Consider the following 19457-nt stretch of genomic DNA (forward strand, 5'->3'; position numbering starts at 1 on the left):
AGGCAGGTTCGTTGCCTGGTGTGCAGCACCAATTTACACACCAACTTGAGGTATTCTATTCTTTTATTCTAGTTTGCACAAAGGAGGGAGCCAGGTGGTTACCCACAAATTCTTAGCTCCCTTATTGCCACACCTTTACACTGTTTATAGGTTTCAACAAAGCCATCAGCCTTCATTGGTTGCAAGTTAACACAACTCTGCATTACTTAAAAATCATTTTCCTATTTGTTAAGCAATTCTCCCACTTCCTATGCGAATTATCCCACATGCTCAATCTCCACTTCCTTTTGAATCAGGGAGTTTCTTGAGCTGGTGGTCGCAATGTCCCCCTGCCAGAATAACCCTTTCCCTACTTTTGCTGAGCCCATTGCTTGTGACGGGCTTCCTACCAGCCCATCGATCACGTGGAGGTGCTTCCTTTGGAAAGTTCCTTTTCTGAACAAAAGCATTTGCAGAGCTTAAGGAAGTGCTTAACAGGCTGCCCAAAGTGCTTGTAACCTGAATTAACCCTTAATAACTCATTCACTCTAATTTGCCTTAAAGTCAAACCATTACCGAAAAGCGTAGCCAGAAAAAACTCCAAACCAAATGATGGCTTAGAAAGCCAACAGGGGTTGATCGCAGAGCTGGGTGCACGGGGTTTTTTCCCTCCTACCATGCACACCAAGCTACTCGAGGGCACACATTATATACAGGAGAGCACTTGCATATTCATAGTGCATTAAATATTCACTTTCATTCACACACAGGACTGGCTACAAGTTTCTCACTTCTAATGCAAATTAGCGCGCACCCTCAGACAGCACTAGGGGAGGTTTTTTACCAACTCCACATGCTCCCCAAGCAGGGGTTTGCCCTCTTTCAGGGGCGCTATTTGAGTTGGAGGTCACGATCTCCCATTACCACAATTGCCTTTGTCCTACTTTCAACTAATTTTCTGTGGGTTGCAACACCTTATCAGCTTGTCTCCTCTTGGGGCCAGAACTTTCTCCCTTGGAGGCTTCTTTCTGCATAATTTAGGTAACGATAACGGTGTGCTTCTCCCGATCTGTTCTTTGTTTCCCAAGGCTGCCTGCCTTGACTGGAAGTCCCTTCGTTCATCAGTTTTGATGCCTTGAGAGGAGAGGGTGGGTCAGCTTCACCTAAACCTTGTGCACATGCTCGTGTAACATAAGAGTTAAACACCAAACCAGGGTTCGGGAATCCGGGAGTTGGGGCAACAAAAGTGCTATTCATTGTTATTTCATGCGACATCAGTCACCCAGCGTCAGCAGCTGTCCCCTCAACTGCCGTTCCTCCGGCGCCGCAGGCACGGCCCAGCGGGGGCAGCCCGCTCCCAGCCCGCCGTCTGCAGGGCCGCTCCGTGCCAGCGGCACAGGCGGGCAGCCATGGCGGTGACATGCGATGCTAAATATTGCCCTGGGAAAATCTCTTTAGGAATGCTTCGGTGAAAAGAAAACCTCCCGTGCGATGTGGCCCCAGGGAGCGGGCACGCCTCCAAGTGAAGAACCGCCTCTGGGCTGTCAGGTAGAGGCGCTACCCCGGCCTGCGCCTGCGCCACGGCCGCCCTGCGCCCGCAGAAGTGCCCGCGCATAAAAAGAAAATAATAATAGTCCTAATGGAAGAGCGCGGCACAGCGGGAGCACTCGCTCCCTGCAGTGGGCCGCGGCGGCGTTCACCGGGCGCTGGGCCTCTGCACAGAGCGCCTCTCGCCGCCTTCCCCGCTGCCGCTTGTCAGGCGGCGGCGTGGCCGCCCGCGCGGAGGGGCCCTTCCTGAGGCGGCGGCGCGGCGCGGCGGGGCCGGGCGGCGGGACGCGTGCGCTGCGCTGCGCACTGCCCGGCGGCGGGGCCGGCACTATGATGCCTGGAGAGACACCGCCGCCGCCGGCCGGGACTGCAGCCTCCGCGGCCTGCGCGAACTGCGGTGTTCTCCAGCAGGTAGCGGCGGGCCGCCGCCCCTTGGCGCCGGAGCGCCTGCCCGAGGCGGGGTGTCGGCTTAAGGACGCGGCCGTGGGGCTCCGCCGGGTCGCTGCGAGGGGGGGAGCGCTGGGTGCCGCCGCCGGCGCGGCGGGAGGCTGGATAGCGAACGCGGCAGGCAGGCTCTGAAGGCAGCGGCAGCGGTCAGCTTTAGCCGGCGGAGTCTCCGCGGCGTGGCTAGAGCGATCGGCCAGTGCGCTGGTGGGCGTATCCTTTCGCACCGGCTTCGGCGCCGGGGAAGAAGCGTCTGGGGGCCGCCTGCCCCCGGCGCCCTTGGGCGAGCAGAGGGTTCTGTAGCGCAAGGCTGGGGCCCTGCCCGTGTCCCGGTTCCCCGCCGGTGCCCTGCCCGTGTCCCGGTTCCCCGCCGGTGCCCGTGTCCCCTTCCACTGCGGGGCAGGCCCTTGCTGGCAGCTTGCAGGAGTGTGTTTAGCATGAGTATGGATTGAGAGCCCGGAAAACCTGCGCTAGGTGCCGTTTATCGGTAACGCTCTGCCAAAGCTTAATTTGATTTTGCGGAAAAAAAAGTTATGGGGATTTTAGTATATGAGCTACTGCTGAGTCGAAGTTTAAATAGTTTTTGTGGTAAAGCCTCGTATAAGTACACATACTTCCTTGTGGAGCCTGCATTTTCTGTATGTATTTGTATGAATATATTTGTGGTGAGTTAATAACTTGTTCACTAAGAGAACGGAACAAAAGGAGACAGGTTATTGTGTTGCGTAGAACACCAGCAGTTTAGGATTTTTTTTATGGTGTATATAGTATTGAGTTTTGGGGTGAAACTTCTTTACCAACTTGAGACTCTTCCTTACAGAATATAAATGAATATGTAGCCGCATTAATTGCACTGAAGCAAAAAATGATTGATGGAGAGTAAGTACAATTGTACCCGTGTTTGGGGTTTGGTTGGTTTTTTTTTTTGGTTGATTAGTTTGCTTTTTATTGCTCTTAAAGCAATGCAGCAAATATGCCCTGTGGGATATAGATATTTGTTAATGCACAAAACTAAATAATTCTCAAAATGAAAGTAATTTCTTCATGAACAGGCCCTAAATCCAGACTTTTTGCCCTAAATGTAGTAAAACAGGGCTATTTTCTATAGCTATAGTAGCTTATATATACACTAGAAGAAGCAGCTTTTGGAAGAGACTTCATTTTATCTGTTGTGAAGAATACAGTATGAGAACTAAAAGTTGAGCACAGGTGTATACAAACCTTTCCAACAGAATTTAGTCTGAGCATTACAATGTGAAATGCTGTTGAGATTAAATACCAGAATGCGAAAAGTGATGTTAAACATCAGTCAGAACAATAAAATTCTCATGGTTTGCTTTCTTTTCTGTAATTGCTTCCACTTCTCAAGAGCCATCAACATATGCTTGTATGGAGATATGTTACATACACCTCCACACTATGGCCTAATAGCCTTACTATGTCTCCTAATTATAATGGTTTATTTCTCAGCATCCTTTCCTGCATATGTGTCAATCTGGCTTTAGTGAATCTAAATTCCAGTCCTGCATTCTGGTTTCCAAAAAGTATTTACAAGAGCCCTCACTGTCTTAACTGGGACCCTTTTCTTCAAAGCTCCTTTACTCTGTGTCCATAGGTTCTGCTTTTCCTGCCTCCAAACTTTGGGTCCCTCTTCTGTCTGCCAGTGCATACATTTCTTGTGGGAATTACCTCTCCAACTACTTGCATGCAGCTCAGCCCTTCTTTTTTGCCTTACTTGATTACTCTGAAGTGTCACAAGATAAAGTAACACAGCCCTCTGTATTGCCCTAATGTCACAGTATTTCTCTTTCTTGCCCTTTCTCTTCTCCGTTCTTAAAAATCATAACACTTGAGGAGCGACTGACTTTCCTTGGTCCTGTCTTGTGGCCCACTGTGCACCTTGGATCAGAATAAGTATTACCCTCTTAGGGCTGTTAGGAGAATAGTGTAAAGATTAAAGCCTTTTAGGGTTTTTTGAACTAATTTTCTTACATTTATGTGTATTCTTTCCTAAGGAAACATCCTTTTAAGTTTGGGAACTAGGACGTGATTTTGTGCTTATATGTATATTTTTAGATTATATGTATATTATGTTCTTTACCTAAATAATGTTGTTGATTTTTGTTGGTGTGTTTTGTTTTTGTTTTTTTTTTTTTGTAGTTGCAAATAGTTAATGGCTATGAATTCATGTAATTGCTAGTTGTTTTTTGGGGTTTGTTTATTTATTTATTTTAAAGCCGCCTGATTTGGGGTTTGAATGACTTAATTAAACAAAGAGTTATATTGACTACTATCAGAAAATGCAAACCAATCTTACACTTTCTGTATTTATCTATAAAGCAAAGGGAAAGGTATTCTAAGACCTGATCATCAAAATCAAGTTAGAAAATTAGTAATGTCTTTTTTTTTTTCCTTGCAGTCGTTTGCTGACAGAGTATCAACAGAAATGCACTGATATCCTTTTCTGTTAGTGTTCTTAAAGAATTAGTATAAGAGGGCTTGAAGCTTTTTGTTTAATGCTTAAGTTAAGAGATGATGCCTCTAGTAAGGAACAGACTGGATAGGCTTTGTAAAGAAAATAGGACTTAGGTATTAAAACTATCCACTTAAGATCCAGCTGCATCTGGTATATGTCTTAATATGGACTACCTGAGATCTGCATTCCTGAGAATGATTCAAGTTATTTTAATGTAACAGAAGAAGCCCTCTCTGCTTATTCATTTCAGATGTATTGAAATGTTTCGATTAAACAGTTCTGCAAGGCCTGTGTTTTTTGGGTGGAAGTGTTTATTGGATGTTTCTTTGTGAGTGGCAATTGGATTGAAGTATACTTAATGTTTGATAAACTGTTTTTGATTTCTACCTTAACAAGAGATTACAGCTTCAATTTGCTGAACGGTATGTTTGATTTAAACTGTTAACTAAAGATGCTATGTTCTCTGTGTCTTGGGCAGTTTAGGAGTCTGACATTGTAACAGCAACAGCCCTAGGCTGAGCTTTTAATATGGTCCTTTCTTTTACCATGCTTCCTAGGCCATAGGTAGCAAAGGTACCCTTGATGAGGAGAGAAATCTGTCTTCCTTCTGCAATACCTCTGTGAAATTCTTTCCTGGTCCTGTCTTACATAAGAGTCTAAAGTGACCAAGTAGAAATGCAGAGCTCATCTTCTGGTGGTGGTTAAATGTGAGCGTATTCGGGGCAGCCATATTTGTATGAAGCATTTTGCCTTTGAGTAATGGCTGTGTGCCCTTGCTTACTCGGCTTAATTATAGAGGAAGAGGCATCATATAATCTTTATGGAGTCCAACCTCCCTGCTGAAAAATCCAGCAGTTGGACTCTGCTCTTATTTCACAGCGCTACCTATGTAGAGACGCTTGTTCTGGCACTTCAGTGTAGGCAGCAGGGCAGCGCTTCTTGTCTGGCACATGCCATCTGCTTGCATCTAGCTGCAGGCTCAGTTTAATGTTTTTAAATCAGATCTTGAATTTTCTTTGAATGTCATATGTTGGATGGAAAAATGAGAACGTTTAGACTCTTAAAAGCCTTTGGGTATCTATCAAGTAACTTTTCCATTGGGAAGAGCAAAATACTGAAGGCACTTGCCTGAAGGATCAGAACATTGAGTTCGAAAGCACCCGTGTTTTTTGGCAACTTCTCCCCCCAATTACATTTCCTGTTTCAGAGAGATCTCTGCTCTTCGTTGCCAAGTGGAGCAGATGCTACAGAAAATCCTGCCTCTGGAAAAATGCCAGGAAGAGTTGGGTTCCTTGAAAGCAGAGTTGGAAGAGAAAAAGGTGGGCTTGTTAAAAAGGTTTAAATAACTTGAACTTTTTCTGCTGAAGGAACTTTATGTATTTAATGCTCATTTTAATGAAGTAGGCTTTAATGAGCCCAGTTATTTCCAGCTCATTGGGACAGGCAGCTCTGGTTTTAGGTGAAATTAATTAAATGGCAGCAGGTTTCAGATATGCAAAAAGTTCAGGCTTTTGTAGTTCCTATGATTTTTGTGATCAGATTACTTGAATTTTATTTCCTTATTTAGGAAGGAAGGACATACATTAAAATTCCTTTGGTTTTCTCTTATTACATTACTAAACTCTATAACTTTTATTATTAAAAAGATGTAAAGAAGGTCTGTGCAGAACAGGATTTTACTTCTGTTACGGTTTTCAACATGTGCTTCTACATTATTAGCTACTTGAGTTTATTCCCAATTTCTCTCTGGTCCCTTAGCTGAGATTTAGTCTACAGAAGAAGAACTTTTGACTATTCAAATTGCCTAAATATATGTATTTTCTAGACATTACTATTATTTCTGTAAAAAAAACCCCAAACCTCACTCTCTTTCTTGTATTTTTTTCAAGCCAGTGTATGGTAGGATATCAACCTTTGTCTTATCACTGTACCTGTTTTTTTCTTCTTAGAACTGTTTTTTAAATCTTCTCTGTGAGCGTTAGCTGGTGTCCTGATGGCACTTTTTCAGAAAAAGCAGGATTTGTATGTATCATGTATACTAGTTGTACTTTTGACTTCAGCTTTGCGTTCCTATCCAGACAGGTGTTGGAGGCACATACTCAAAAGACAGATACAGATTTATTTGCTTTTTACAACTTTTCCCTTTAAAGAAGAATAACCTGGCTTTTATAACTTGTTTTCTCACTGAATATACTTCTTTGGCTATGCACTGTTTTCATTAGAGTAGGTAAAGTGGGTACCTTCTTTTTTCTTTTTGTTTGCATTCAGTAAGGAGATATTTTAACTGTGCTTTCCTTCTCCACAGAGTTCTCTGAAGATTTATCGGGAGAGTCAACTAGAATATGTTAAAATTAAAGAAGAAATAGTAAACAGTGATGCTGTGTGAGTGATGCTTCTTTTACTACAACCTTTCTTCTCCCAGTTCCAGAACTTGGTCTTGTACTTTACCTAGATATGCTTTCCATTTTGCTAAAATTTTTATGCTTATGGGTTCTTAGAACAGGCAGCTGGTGGAAGAATGGTCTTAAATTTTGTAGCAAACACTCTGGAAGGTAATAGTAGTTTAATTATTATCCTGTCTTGAAGTGGCTTTTGGTGGTTGTTTAGTGAAGGTTTTTAAGAACAGGATTAGACTGGAGAAGAAACTATAGTTTCTCCAGTTTTAAGTGGTTCTTAGTTTTGGCTTTTTGTTATTGCTGTCCATTTCTGTTTTGCTGGTAAGTCTGTGGGGCCAATGTGAAGATGATAGTGCCAAAGTGATCTGCAGTTAAAATCAGTCCTTAAAATAATCAGTTTTAAAGAAACAGCTCAGCAAGCCTGGAAGTATGCACCATGTTTGGAAATGGGCAGGATGGATTTGGCACTGAAAATGCAGGAGCCATTTTTGCTGCCATAGTACTGAATGTTGTGAAGCTGTGGCTTGATAACTCCCAAAGCCTGTTCTTCCAGTAACCAGCCACTTAAAGGCTTCCTTGCCTGGAGCATGTGTGTGTTATGTCTTACAGCTCTTGATGGACTCTTGAATGAATTTGTCTAATTGCTTTTTAACTCTGTTATGCTCTTAGCCTCTAAATCACCTTTATCAGGGAACTGTAACTTCTTGGTATTGCATGGAAAGGTATTTAGGCTCTCGAGAGAACCAGCTAATATACAGCTGGGTGTTGTGAGTTTGTAACTCTGGTTATTTTTCTGTGTATATCACTTTGCATTTATCATCACCGGTGATTGCTCTCTAGTTGCTTGGAATTCTAAGACCTTTCTGCAGGTTTTTGTAGTCAGCTTTTACTTCTAATGTGTTCCAGCACACAACCCAGTGGATGACACCTTCTTTCCTTCCTTCCTTGTGAATTGGCTATAATTTTTAACTTTGACATTCCTAAGCTATTTTGGTGTTACTAGCAGGTTGAGGGAGGTGATTGTTCCCCTCTACCCAGCACTGGTGAGGTCATACCTAGAGTACTGTGTCCATTTCTGGGCTGCTCCATATAAGAGAGAGATGGGCGGCATACTGGAGAGTGTCCAGTGAAGGGCCATGGAGATGATCAAGGGGCTGAAGCATCTCTCAAATACCATAGTATCTTTGCATGACTTTTGAAACATAGTGGTCCTCACAAGCACAGCAGCAAGCCACTATTATCCAAAAGACTGTACAAGCAGACCAGCATTGTTGTCACTTCTGCCAGACTGCACTTATTTCACGTATAGGTACTCTTGTGTGCTGTGAGCTTAAAGAAATTTTTAGCAGATCATCCTGAGAGCATCAGGGAGCAGCTACCCCATGGCTAACGGCATCGTGAGGGAACTGGCCACCTTAATGTGCTGGCAATATACAATGTGTGTCAATGTAGATACATCGCCTGTCTCCTATCTGTCACTCATATCTCAAAGAAGGAGGAGCTGGGGATCTACAGGTTGTCAGCCTCGCCTCAGTCCCTGGGGGAGTGATGGGGCAGCTCACCCTGGAACACACTTCCCGATACAGGAAGGACAAGAAACTCCTCAGGAGGACAGCGTGGCTTCACCAACTTGATAGGCTTCTGTGATGAGGTGTCACACCTGGTAGATGAGGGGAGAGCAGTGGCTAGGGTCTGCTGGACCTTCAGTAAGGGCTGGGACACTGTGTCCTACTTGCCTCAGGCCCCCGAGCTATTGCTGCAGGGGCTGGGTGAGCAGACAGTGAGGTGGATTGAAAACTGCCTCAATGGCCGGGACCGAAGGGTGCTGATGAGTGGCGCAGAGTCTGGCTAGAGGCCGGTAACTAGCAGTGTACCCTGGCGGGAGAGGAGGAGGGCTGTACACTGCAACCAGTCAGGTTTAACATCTCCATTAGCGATCTGCACAACGGGACAGAAGGCACCCGCAGCGAGTTTGCCCATGGTGAAGTTGGGAGGGGTGGCTGGTGGGCCAGAGGGGCACGTTGCCACCCAGCGTGAGCTTGACAGGCTGGAGAAATGGGCTGACAGAAACCTGGGGAGGTTCAGCGAGGAGAAGTGCAAAGTCCCGCCCCCGGCGAGGAACAACCCCACGCACCAGTGTGTGCTGGGGGCCACCCAGCTGGGAAGCAGTGTGGCAGAAAAGGACCTGGGGGTCCTGGTGGACGCCAGGTTGAACATGAGCCAGCGATGCGCACTTGCAGCAGAGGAGCCTACCAGTATCCCTGGAGTCCTGTGTCCAGGTCTGGGCTCCCCAGTAGAGAAGAGAAATGAGCATACTGGGGTGAGTCCAGTGAAGGGCCACAAAGATGATGAAGGGACTGGAGCGTGTCTCCGTTGAGGAAAGGCTGAGCGTGCTGGGACTGTTCAGGCTGGAGAAGAGAAGGCTCAGGGCTGCTGCTACCCATGGCTAGGAACAGCTGAAGGGAGGGTGCAAAGGGGACGGAGCCAGGCTGTGTTCAGTGGCGCCCAGTGCCAGGACCAGCGGCAGCGGGAACACACAGGAGGTTCCCTCTGAACATCAGGAAACACTCCCTTTGCTGCAAGGGTGACTGAGCGCTGGCACAGGTTGCCCAAGGAGATTGTGGAGTCTCCACCCTCGGAGACAACTCAGAAACTGTCCAGGCATGGTCCAGGGCAACTGGCTCTAGATGGCCCTGCCTGAGCAGCGTGGGTTGGACAAGATGACTTCCAGAGGTCCCTTCCGACCTCAGCCGTTCTGTGATGCTACCGTTACTTTGTACATCTTTGAGGTGAATTTAAGCGTGAGGTCACAAGAGTTTGGTAATAGAGCTGAGCTTCTTCAGAAGCAGAATTGTATTGAATCATTGATAAAAATGAATGTTAATCTACAGTTACTGTAAAATAATTTAGGTCAAAAATTATCATTCAGGTCCTTTGGTCCAGTCTGCCATTCGGAGCCAGCGTCAAAAGTAGGTTGCTCAGCACCCTGTCTCGTTGAGTTCTGGGTATTTACAAGGATGGCAAATCCCCATCTCTGAGCTTACAAGCAGTGTGGTAACTTGAGACAAATGTGCATCGTCCCCTGTGAAGAAGGTTTTAGGTATGAAATCGCTCCTGCAGACAAACTTTGAAAGAAGTACTCAAAAATAGACTGTTCCAGATGTAAGGGTGCTCATTATAATTAAAAGATCACATGCTCTCTAAGGATGAAATAAATATGGGACACAACTGTTGTTTCTATTTGTATTTTTCAACTTTTGTGTATTACAAATACAAGCACATGGTGCTTTTTGTAGTTTGGGTAGAGTATAATATTGTATGTATTCTGCTTCTGAATGCAACATCTGTTAGCATAGCTTTCTGCCAGCTGCAGTTGTGCACGCATCTTAAAGCCCAGATAGGAGCTTGACTTGTGTAGTGTAGGAGGAGTTCTGTCCAAATGCGTCATCTACAAACCTTGCTATTTTGTGAATTACAGGATTTAACATCTACCTCTTTCTTAATGTAATTGTGTGTATTGATGGAATCAGCATACTACTGCACCTGTAAAAGTAACTGTTTTGTCTGTGTGATATTTTCATTGCAGCGATAAATGTTGGCATTTATTGGCTGTCTGGTTGTTCAGATTTATAGTTGTTTGTATCATGGAATTTCAATCTTGAGCTGAAAGGGACCTGTAAGGATCATTGAGCCCTGCTCCTTGCAGGACTATCTAAAACCAAGCCATATGACTAAGAGCATCATTCAGCTGTTCAGGAAGCTCTGTTAGGCTCCCAAGGGAAGAGGGGGAAGAGGGACCGACCAGCCTCTCAGTGGCTTTTCCCTAACGTCCAGTCTGAACTTCCCCTGATGCCACTTAATTCCATTTCCTTGTGTCCTGTTGCTGGTCGCAGAGGAGATCGGCACCTCTCTCTCCGCTGCCCCTTTCAGAAAGTTGTAGCCTGTGATGAGGTCACCCCTCAGCCTTCTCTTCTCCAAGCTCAACAAGCCAAGTGACCTCAGGTGCTCCTCAGAAGTCCTGCCCTCAAAGCCTTTCACCATCTTGGTTGCCCTTCTCTGGACACACTTGTAATAGTTTGATGTCCTTATACTGAGGTGTCCAAAACTGCACGCAGTACTTGAGGTGGGGCTGCACGAGTGCAGTGGGACAGTCCCCTCTTATTGCTGTGCTTGATGCGCCCCAGGATGTGGTTGCCCCTTTTGGCTGCCTTACCTGACTCATAGTCAACTTGCCACTGACCCAAACCCTGACATCTCTTTCCACAGGGCTGCTCTCCAGCCTGTCATCCCCCAATTTGTACAACATAACCAGGATTATCCTGTCACAGGTGGAGAATCTGGCACTTGTTCCCTGTGGTTGGTGATTGCACAGCTCTTTAGTCTATCCAGATCTCTCTGTAAGGCCTCTCTGCTCTCAAGAGAGTCTGCAACTCCTAATTTCATGTCATTGGTGAACTTAATGTACGCATTTGAGTCCTGTGTCTAGATTATTCACTGGCCCTTAAAATTGAGCCCTGGGGAACCCCACAGGTGACTGGCCACCAGCAGTACGTAACCCCATTTACTGTAACTCTTTGAGCGTGACCTGTCAGCCAGTTTCTTACCCAGACAAGTGTTACGGACTTGTCTAGCAACAGGACTTTCCCCTTGTGAACGCATGCAGGCTGTGATCAATGACTGCGTTGTCTCTCAAATGTTTTTCGGTAACTCCTAGAATAACCTTCTCCATAATTTTACCTGGCAATGGAGTTGAGACTAACAGACCTGTAATTACCAGGGTCTTCCTTCTTACCCTTCATGAAAACTGGGATGTTTGCCAGCTTCCAGTCAACTGGGACCTCTCCAGGCTCCCAAGACCATTGAAAAATAAGAGGAGAGAGGTCCTGTGATAACGTCAGCCAGTGTTTTTCGTACCCTGGAATGAATCCCGTCAGGCCCCATAGACTTATGTGCATCCAGCTGGACCAGCAAATCTTGAACAAGTTCACAGTTGGCTGGGAGTTTTATCGTCCGCCCAGTCACGGTCTTCCGACACAAGGATCCAGGGGGTCACGGGGCCTATCATCAATGTTAAAGACAGAGGTGAAGAATGCATTTTATTTAATTTAAATATCTCTGCTTTGTCTACATCCTTATTTGTTAGGTGCCTGACCTCATCAAGTAATGGTCCAATGTTATCTCTTGTCCTCCTTTTGCTGTTAACATTTTAAGAAGCCCTTTTTGTTGTCCTTCAGAGTACTGCCCAGTTTGAACTCTAATTGAGCTTTGGCGGCATGAATCTTCTCCCTACAGTGGCAAACAACATCTTTGTAGTCCTGTCCTGTCACCTCTCCTTGCTTCCAGTGTCCATTGCAGATGCAGTACTTCTGTGCATTGGTCAGAAGATAATCTGCAGAGAAACAGGAGTTTGTTAACCTGCTACTTTTTGAAGGACACCCCCACCCCCTTTTTTGTTTTTTTATTCTGCAAAGCTATGTTATGAAGGTATTTTTCTGAAATTCTCACCTATGGCTTGACTGTGAAAACCATCATCTGAGTATAAAGTATGAACCTGTTCAGGCTGAGAAGGCCCAAGAGCATCCGTCTGTGACTTTATAGTATAAACACTTTGACTACTGAACATGCCAAAGGTGGTCAATCATTCTGTTTCTGATTGGGTTTTCAAATGTATTCCAGTTAATATCTAAATTCATGATTAAAGCTTGCACATCTAGAAAGGCTTAGGCTGCAAATCTCAATCCCATTATACAAGTTTTAATATGGGGAATGGATGAACACCTTTTCTTCATGAAAGTGATCATTGGTAGCTTGTGTTTGTCAGGACAGAGTCCTCTAGTTATCACAAGGGTTTAAAAACTTGATTCTGAGATACTGGGATTTAACAGAAGGAAAAATATATAAGTGTTTACTTTTTTTAAAATTTATTTTTCCAGTTCTGTTTATGTTTTATGTAAAAGGTAGGGTTGGAAATGCTGAAGTCAATATTGTTCAGAATGCATAATTTCTTTGTTTCGGTTTGGCTTTAGTTAAATACCTGGATATTCTGAACAAAAGGCTGTGGTATATAAGTGATCTTAAAGACTATTCCTGATTATCTCATTGCTTAGGTGTTGATTGAAAGCAAGGCTTAATTGTTATTAAGGAGTAAAACTAACCTGTCTGCATTACATCGTAGAAGTGCAGAAGCCAGTTTTCTCAGGCTGTGTTTGTAGCTCCCAAGTTGTAGCTGAAGATATGTTTATGTACCTGGATTAGTGGACTGACTCTTAAGGGCAAAGCCTGTCTCTGTAACAAGTACAGCTGTTTGTATGAGAGTGTCAGCAACATGCCACTGGTACAACTTCTTAACTTCAGGGACATGTTGGTCTCTCAGGTCCTGGGTGTAGGACGTGTGTTTTCTCTGAAATGGCTGGACTTTTTTTCCCCCCTTGCAACATAATTCTATACAAAAATGATGTATTAATGTCTTTTTTTCTTTCTTTCTTTTTTTTTTTAACAGGAGAAAGAAACTGGAAACAAAAGTGAAGAAACTTGAAGGTGACTTTCTATGTTCCATTACTGTGCTGTTGTCCTACTCCATCTCTTGCTTCATTTTTTATCAAAGAAGTAATTGCAACTTTTTGAGGCTCCAAGGTGCAAGGCAGGGCAGTGCTATGTGTGCTGCTTAGTCACTGAATTAAATCAGCCCTCCTGCAGAATGTTTTCTGTTGAGTATCTTAGGCACATGGCATAAATTAAGCTGGAAGGGAACTTCTAGTCATTAAAATCTCAAAGGATGGAGTCTGCCCAGCCTGTACAGGCACCCTGATTCACTGCATGATTGTCTTCGTGATGAAAGAGCTTTTCCTTACAACCAGTTGGAAACTCTTGTTTCAATTTATGCCTGATGTCTCTTGTCCTCCCACCATGCACCACTGAATAGTCTTATTCCATATTCTTGATACCTCTTTGTAGGTGCAAGAAGGCCGTCCTTGGAGCCCTTTTAAGGTGTTTTTTTTGTTGTTTTTTTTTCCCCCTCTCAAGCTAAGTCTAGTTCAGCGAGCCTTTTTTCATAGGGCATGTGCTCCAGTGTTCTAATAACATCGGCAGGATTATTTTAGTCATGTTCATAATCGTATTTAAACATGTAGTGATCCTGACACGGTTTTCTGATTTTTAACTGTTCTGGCAATTGGGTTTTGGCTGGTTGGTTTTGTTTTTAAGTAGAGATAAAGCACGTGCCTCATGGCACTGTTTGCTTGTTTTGCTGGTAGAGGGTGGATGTGTGTAAAGCATTCTGATACTTAGCTTGCTGTACCGTCAGTTGGCAAGGCAAATATTTTTATTCATGGCACACTTACGGCTGTGTTTACCACAGTTTAAAGTACGACAAACTAAGTGACTTGTATCTTAGTGTTAGAACCCTCCCAAATCCTATTTTAAAGTACAGGTACAGGGTGTTTATTTTGATGAGCATCTTGGAGTTCCATTAGTGTAGCAGCAAGGTTTTTATACCCGCTTGCCTCCAAAAACTTGAATTCTGGCGCAGCTAGAATAAAATACTGTGAGATAGTTTGCACTAGGTCCAATCTGAGTGACTAGTTTATCTGTTTTGTTCTTTCCTGTGTTCACTAATTATCCCAGACCCCGTATTTTAGCCTGGTATCTTTTGTCAATCTGAATTTTTCCCAGGATTGTTTTTTGGCCAGCTACCAAGCGAACTGCCTTTTTTATGCTCTTTCTTTTTATATGCTTTCTTCTGTGACGTGATCTGATCAGCAGGCAAGTTCCATTTCTTTTCTCTACTGCGTCTGCCTGTGTGTAAGTCACCAAGCTAATCTCTCAGGAGTTCTCTTAAGTATTTCTCTCACTTGAGAATTTCCCTAGGAACCTCACCATCAGTCCTCACTTACCTAGCCTGTACTTTATTCCCACACATCTGCACTGTTCCTAGTTGTCTGTTAGACATCAAGATATCACACACACATCAAGTGCTCTTCTCTGTTCATTAGTCTTGAGCGCTATCTACATCTTTCTAATGCAGTTGGCCAAGATGTTTTCATCTTTGAACCAGAGTCCTCTTTTAAATAAGAGAATAAAACACATGAAAAAAACATTATCCCTCATTCTTAATTTTTTTCCCTTTTTTCACTTGGTGTATATTGTTCTACAGTGCAGTATCATTACAATGTGACCCACTTTTCCTTCTCACAAGTAAGTGAGAAAAGTAATAAATGTATTTCAGTAGCTCAGAACAGTAATTATGCAGTGGAAGATGACATCCTTAAATTCATGAGGAGTTGTCTTAATGAGCCAAAATATAACTTTTTTTTTTTATATATATATATATATAACTAGCTTTTTTTTTTTTCCCCCGGTAATTTGATTTACAAACTGCTGACCAACACTACTTAAATTAATTGTGTCTCGTATTGTAGTTTCTAACTTGAATTTTTGTTCTCTTTCTGAAGAGGCTGCAACAAAGCATACTCAGGACTTCAGACAACTGAAAACTGAAAAGAAGAGGCTTGAAAAGGAGCTAAAGAAGGCACAAGTAAGACTTTCCTGGTCTTTTGGATGAAACTTCTTTTAGTATTTCTGGAGGGGAAAAAAGGAAGCTACTAGGAACAGAGATACTGAAACAGTAAAATTACAGTTGATGGGGATATTGAGTAACTAAACATAGCAATTCACCTTAAGAGATGAAGATTTTCCAACTGAAGCACAACGTTTGGAACAGTTTAGATTTTATGGCAATTAAGACTAGACACTCTACAAACTATGTATGGCATGAAAGATTAAAATTGTTTTATTTCAACAGGGAAAACTTGATGGTGTACTTAAAGAGAAGTTCAGAAAAGGTAAGTGTTCACCTTTGGCTTCAGATTTATATGTGATATTGTTCCATTCAAACATTTTCTTTCCCGCCTCTCCTCTTTTTAATAGTTAAGCATGCAGAGACCCAGAGTTCAAGTCAAGATCTTACAGCAGATATAGACAAAGGTAAGATTTTTTGCCAGACCATTCTCTGTGCCAGAACCAACCATTACGGATTTATTGCAACTCTTACTGAGTTACATCTTTGGAAACAGGATACTGACAGAAGCGCTGTAAGAGCAGATGTGGATGATACAAATAATTGAAGTCCTGATGAAGGACTAATGTAATAGATGACTATTGTCAGTTTTGCAGTAAGGAAAATACTTGGTTCATTAAAATTAATAGTCTACCCCATGCGTATGTGAAGTCAATTGATATGCAATTGTAAAACAGAATGCAAACACTGAGAAAAGTACAAACAATCCTGTTGTCTTTGAAGTTCATTGAAATTATCAAGGAAGCATGCAAGGCAAAAGACACAAGATAGGCATGTAATCTGCTGTAATTTCTGTTAGAGGCTTTGTAAATCAAGTGGAAGTCTAGGATGTATAGATGTTTCTTATCTTCTTGGCTTTTTTCCCTAATGATCTAAAATACCTGCTGCAAATTATCTTAATCTGTGTAATGCAGCAAACTCCTAAACTTCCTCTAAAGTGCTGAGACCAAACTTTTAAGCAAATTTATTTTTTGCGTTTTTGCAGTCTTCTAAAATACTAGTATTGCTTTTGAATTTTTTTGAAATTCTGAAGGCAGTTTTCAGGCAGAAGAACTTCCCTCTTTTATTTCTTGCTTTGTAATATTTGTATATGAAGTTTGTTGCCAAAATTAAACCTTTCTGAAAAAGGTAGACCATGTCAGTTCTTGTGTGTCTTGACATATTTGTACTGCCTTTTGGATTATTGGTACCCAGTTTCATGTTTTGATTTTTAATGAATGACAAAACTGGAAAATTAAGATCTTAGCTCTAATTAGAGCTTCAAATAGCAGCAAGTCTTTATTACCAATGAGAAATTGTTAGTGTTGTTAATAGCTGTCATGCAAAATTTGGCAAGTCTTCCTCTTATGTGCGGTGTTTTTTTTAATTTGTGTCTTCATAAAATAGTAGCAGTTTGCTTTGGTCTTTGACTTATGGAATTGGCACAAAACCAATAGTCTCAGTTCCTATTGTTGGATCTGATGATGGTTTTAGCTTAAGTAGGTGAGGTGCTTGTGTATTTTATTGAGTTTTTGGTGTGTTTCTCCCTCTTGACTTGCCCTTCTGGTTCTGGAACTACGTTGTTTGGCACCACCAGACAATGTCTACTAATGTTGTGGCCTGTTAATTAATACATTTAACATGCCATTTCTCCATGGTAAGACTAAGATGAGTTACTACTGAGTGGGCATAAAGAAAGAGTGTGCTATAAATACTTTGTTCCTAGAAGATTTCCTCCCCCATTTATGTTCATGTCACCTGAGTTGTTTTAGAAAACTGTTTACTTTCACTAATGCTACCTTCAAATGTGCTTTTACATTTTACTCTAGGGGCTGCTAAAACTTTTTGCTACCCTCACTATAGAAAGGAAAAGCTGAAGCATTCTGCAGCTGTTCCTTCAGTGTGCTGTGTGGCTATGGGTAATACAGGATCCATTCCCTCAATGGCATCTAGCATTTCTTTCTCTGAAGCTAAAATGCCCCTATGTCCCTTGTCTTAATTTTTGTTGCAGGTGTTTTGTATTTTGTTGTATTTTATCTGTGTTCTGAGTAAAAATAAAGAAGCATAAATTCTTAGCTCAATTTCCTCAGCTTACAAAGGTATTTATTTCAACAGGAAAAATAAAGCTTTTGTTAGAAGAACTCTGGATGTGCATTGATAGCGCAACAGGAAAAAGAGAGAATCAGGAAAATTATCCTGTCTTGGGTGAGATGGCATGCAAAGTCTTGAAATTTTCTTGAAACTGTCTCTCTTTCTGACAAAAATAAACATTGGTACATTTTTTCAGCTTCTGTTCAGGATAAGGCATGGCCTGAAAAAAGAAGACTGACTGTTACAGAAGGTAGGTTCCAGTAAATGTGACTTTATTAATATGCAAGTGCATTAACTGAGTCTTTCTGGGATGATAGCAGGTTGGGTACTGTTTGTGTAACACTTTTTTGTCAGACTTGAACACTTCCCTGGGTGATTGCCTGATCAAATACATGTGTGATTAGTTTATTTTAAAATCATTGGAAATATTAATTTGAACAGCCAAGTAAACTGGAATGCTCTTCTGAATAAAAGCTGTTGTAATCTGCTGTTGTAATTGAGAAATCAAATTCCTTTACAATCAGCTACTTTGACTATTTTTAAGTAGTCAGAACTCACCTCTCATGTTTATACTTTAATTATATCATTATAAAGTCTGTGGTATATAATGTGAATTACAGGATGCAAGTGCTCTTTTTTAGTCTGAAACAAACACATGGTAACCTAGTTGGATAGTAAAGTTTAAGAAGCTGTTACCACCATTTTCTTCATTCATACTTGCCTTAACAATAATAAAGGTGTATTAATTTTCATATTCATGATACAGAGAAACAAACCATATAATTTGGTAATACCTTTAATTGTGTAATGTGATATTCAGTATAATAATAAAAAATAATCCAAGTACTTACCTACCTGCACATTTGCACCAAACTTGAACTGCTTTAACTTCACATAACATGTCATCTTCCTTCTGCCCTCAAGAGTAATAGGTGCCTTGAAACTGCATTTAGTATATATGTGTTTGTCCCTCCAGAGTGTGCCTATTAATCTTGCTTTTTTGTTTTATTTTCTCTGCTACTTTGCTTTTCTGTAACTTGGACTGTAGAGATACTCTCTGGGATAAGCACCCTGCTTTATAAAAAGCTTTGATGGTGAATTGTTATCCTCTCTGCCCACCCTGTTAAGTCTGACAATTTGCTACTGGTGTAGATCCCAATAAATCTAGATGCAGTTTGTGTTCAGTGGAATCCACTTAAGAGGTGCCAAGATATAAGGACTGTCTCATAAGCCAGTTTATCAGCCTCACTCCCACCAGATGCAGAAGATCTGTGGCATCAGCTCCAAAACAGAGCTAGACAGTTGTCCCCTGAGATTCTGAATTTGATTTTTTGATCAAGGGTCAATCAAATGACAAGAACAAGCACAAGAAACTGAAGAGTGATTTCAGGGGTATCGGGTTCTAGTGTCATCCCCTTCCCACCCACCACAAGGGGAACTTTAGATGCCAGGAGTCCTGCCCCATCTTTCCTATTCACATCTCGTCAAGGAAACTGCAATACTCTTTTCGCAAAAGGAAGCAACTATCCGTAACGGTCCCTTCTGGTCAGCCCCTCTTTTGCTTTTGTTGGAGTGGCTAGATATCTGAGAAATATCTTTTATGTTCTTTTGCTTTGGGGTTGGTTTTTTCCCCTCTTTAAGCCTAGGGCAGCCAGCTTGTTGTTCTGCCTCTCATGAAAGTGGCCATTACCTTGGATTCCTAATAGTGAAATGCTTATATTTACAGATACAATCTTATAGGAATAAAAAGGATCTTAATGAATTTGCCCTAATTTCTTGTGCCATGTTATAATGGTTTCATCTTGGAGAGCAAATCAGCTTAATCGTAGTATTACTGAAGCTTCTTTTCCAGAGAATGTCAGTTCATCTGTCTGCCTGGATCTAGCCTTTCAGGAAGATCTTTGATTCCTTAGTACACTCAAGTGTGCTGTAAAATATACAAAGCTCTGCGTTATAACCAGTGCTTTCT

General features: G+C 42.3%; 1 protein-coding gene across 6 annotated transcripts in view; it reads left to right on the top strand.

The window, feature by feature from the left end:
* Positions 1-1788: 1788 nt before the first annotated feature.
* The window catches only part of ICE1 (interactor of little elongation complex ELL subunit 1), a 39246-nt gene continuing 21577 nt past the window's right edge, over positions 1789-19457 (top strand). For 5 of the 6 annotated variants that reach the window (XM_055804402.1, XM_055804404.1, XM_055804403.1 and 2 more), the window contains exons 1-12: positions 1789-1938; positions 2792-2850; positions 4391-4425; positions 4851-4869; positions 5655-5766; positions 6753-6829; positions 13343-13380; positions 15294-15376; positions 15644-15683; positions 15769-15825; positions 17513-17602; positions 17685-17738. In XM_055804402.1, the coding sequence (XP_055660377.1) occupies positions 1858-1938; positions 2792-2850; positions 4391-4425; positions 4851-4869; positions 5655-5766; positions 6753-6829; positions 13343-13380; positions 15294-15376; positions 15644-15683; positions 15769-15825; positions 17513-17602; positions 17685-17738 (745 nt within the window). In that variant the 5' untranslated portion in view covers positions 1789-1857. Of the gene's footprint in view, positions 1939-1963; positions 2185-2791; positions 2851-4390; positions 4426-4850; positions 4870-5654; positions 5767-6752; positions 6830-13342; positions 13381-15293; positions 15377-15643; positions 15684-15768; positions 15826-17512; positions 17603-17684; positions 17739-19457 lie in introns of those variants that run through there. The other variant, XM_055804405.1, reaches the window with a different exon arrangement.

This window comes from Falco peregrinus, chromosome 5 (assembly GCF_023634155.1).
Source record: "Falco peregrinus isolate bFalPer1 chromosome 5, bFalPer1.pri, whole genome shotgun sequence".
Lineage (NCBI taxonomy): Eukaryota > Metazoa > Chordata > Aves > Falconiformes > Falconidae > Falco > Falco peregrinus.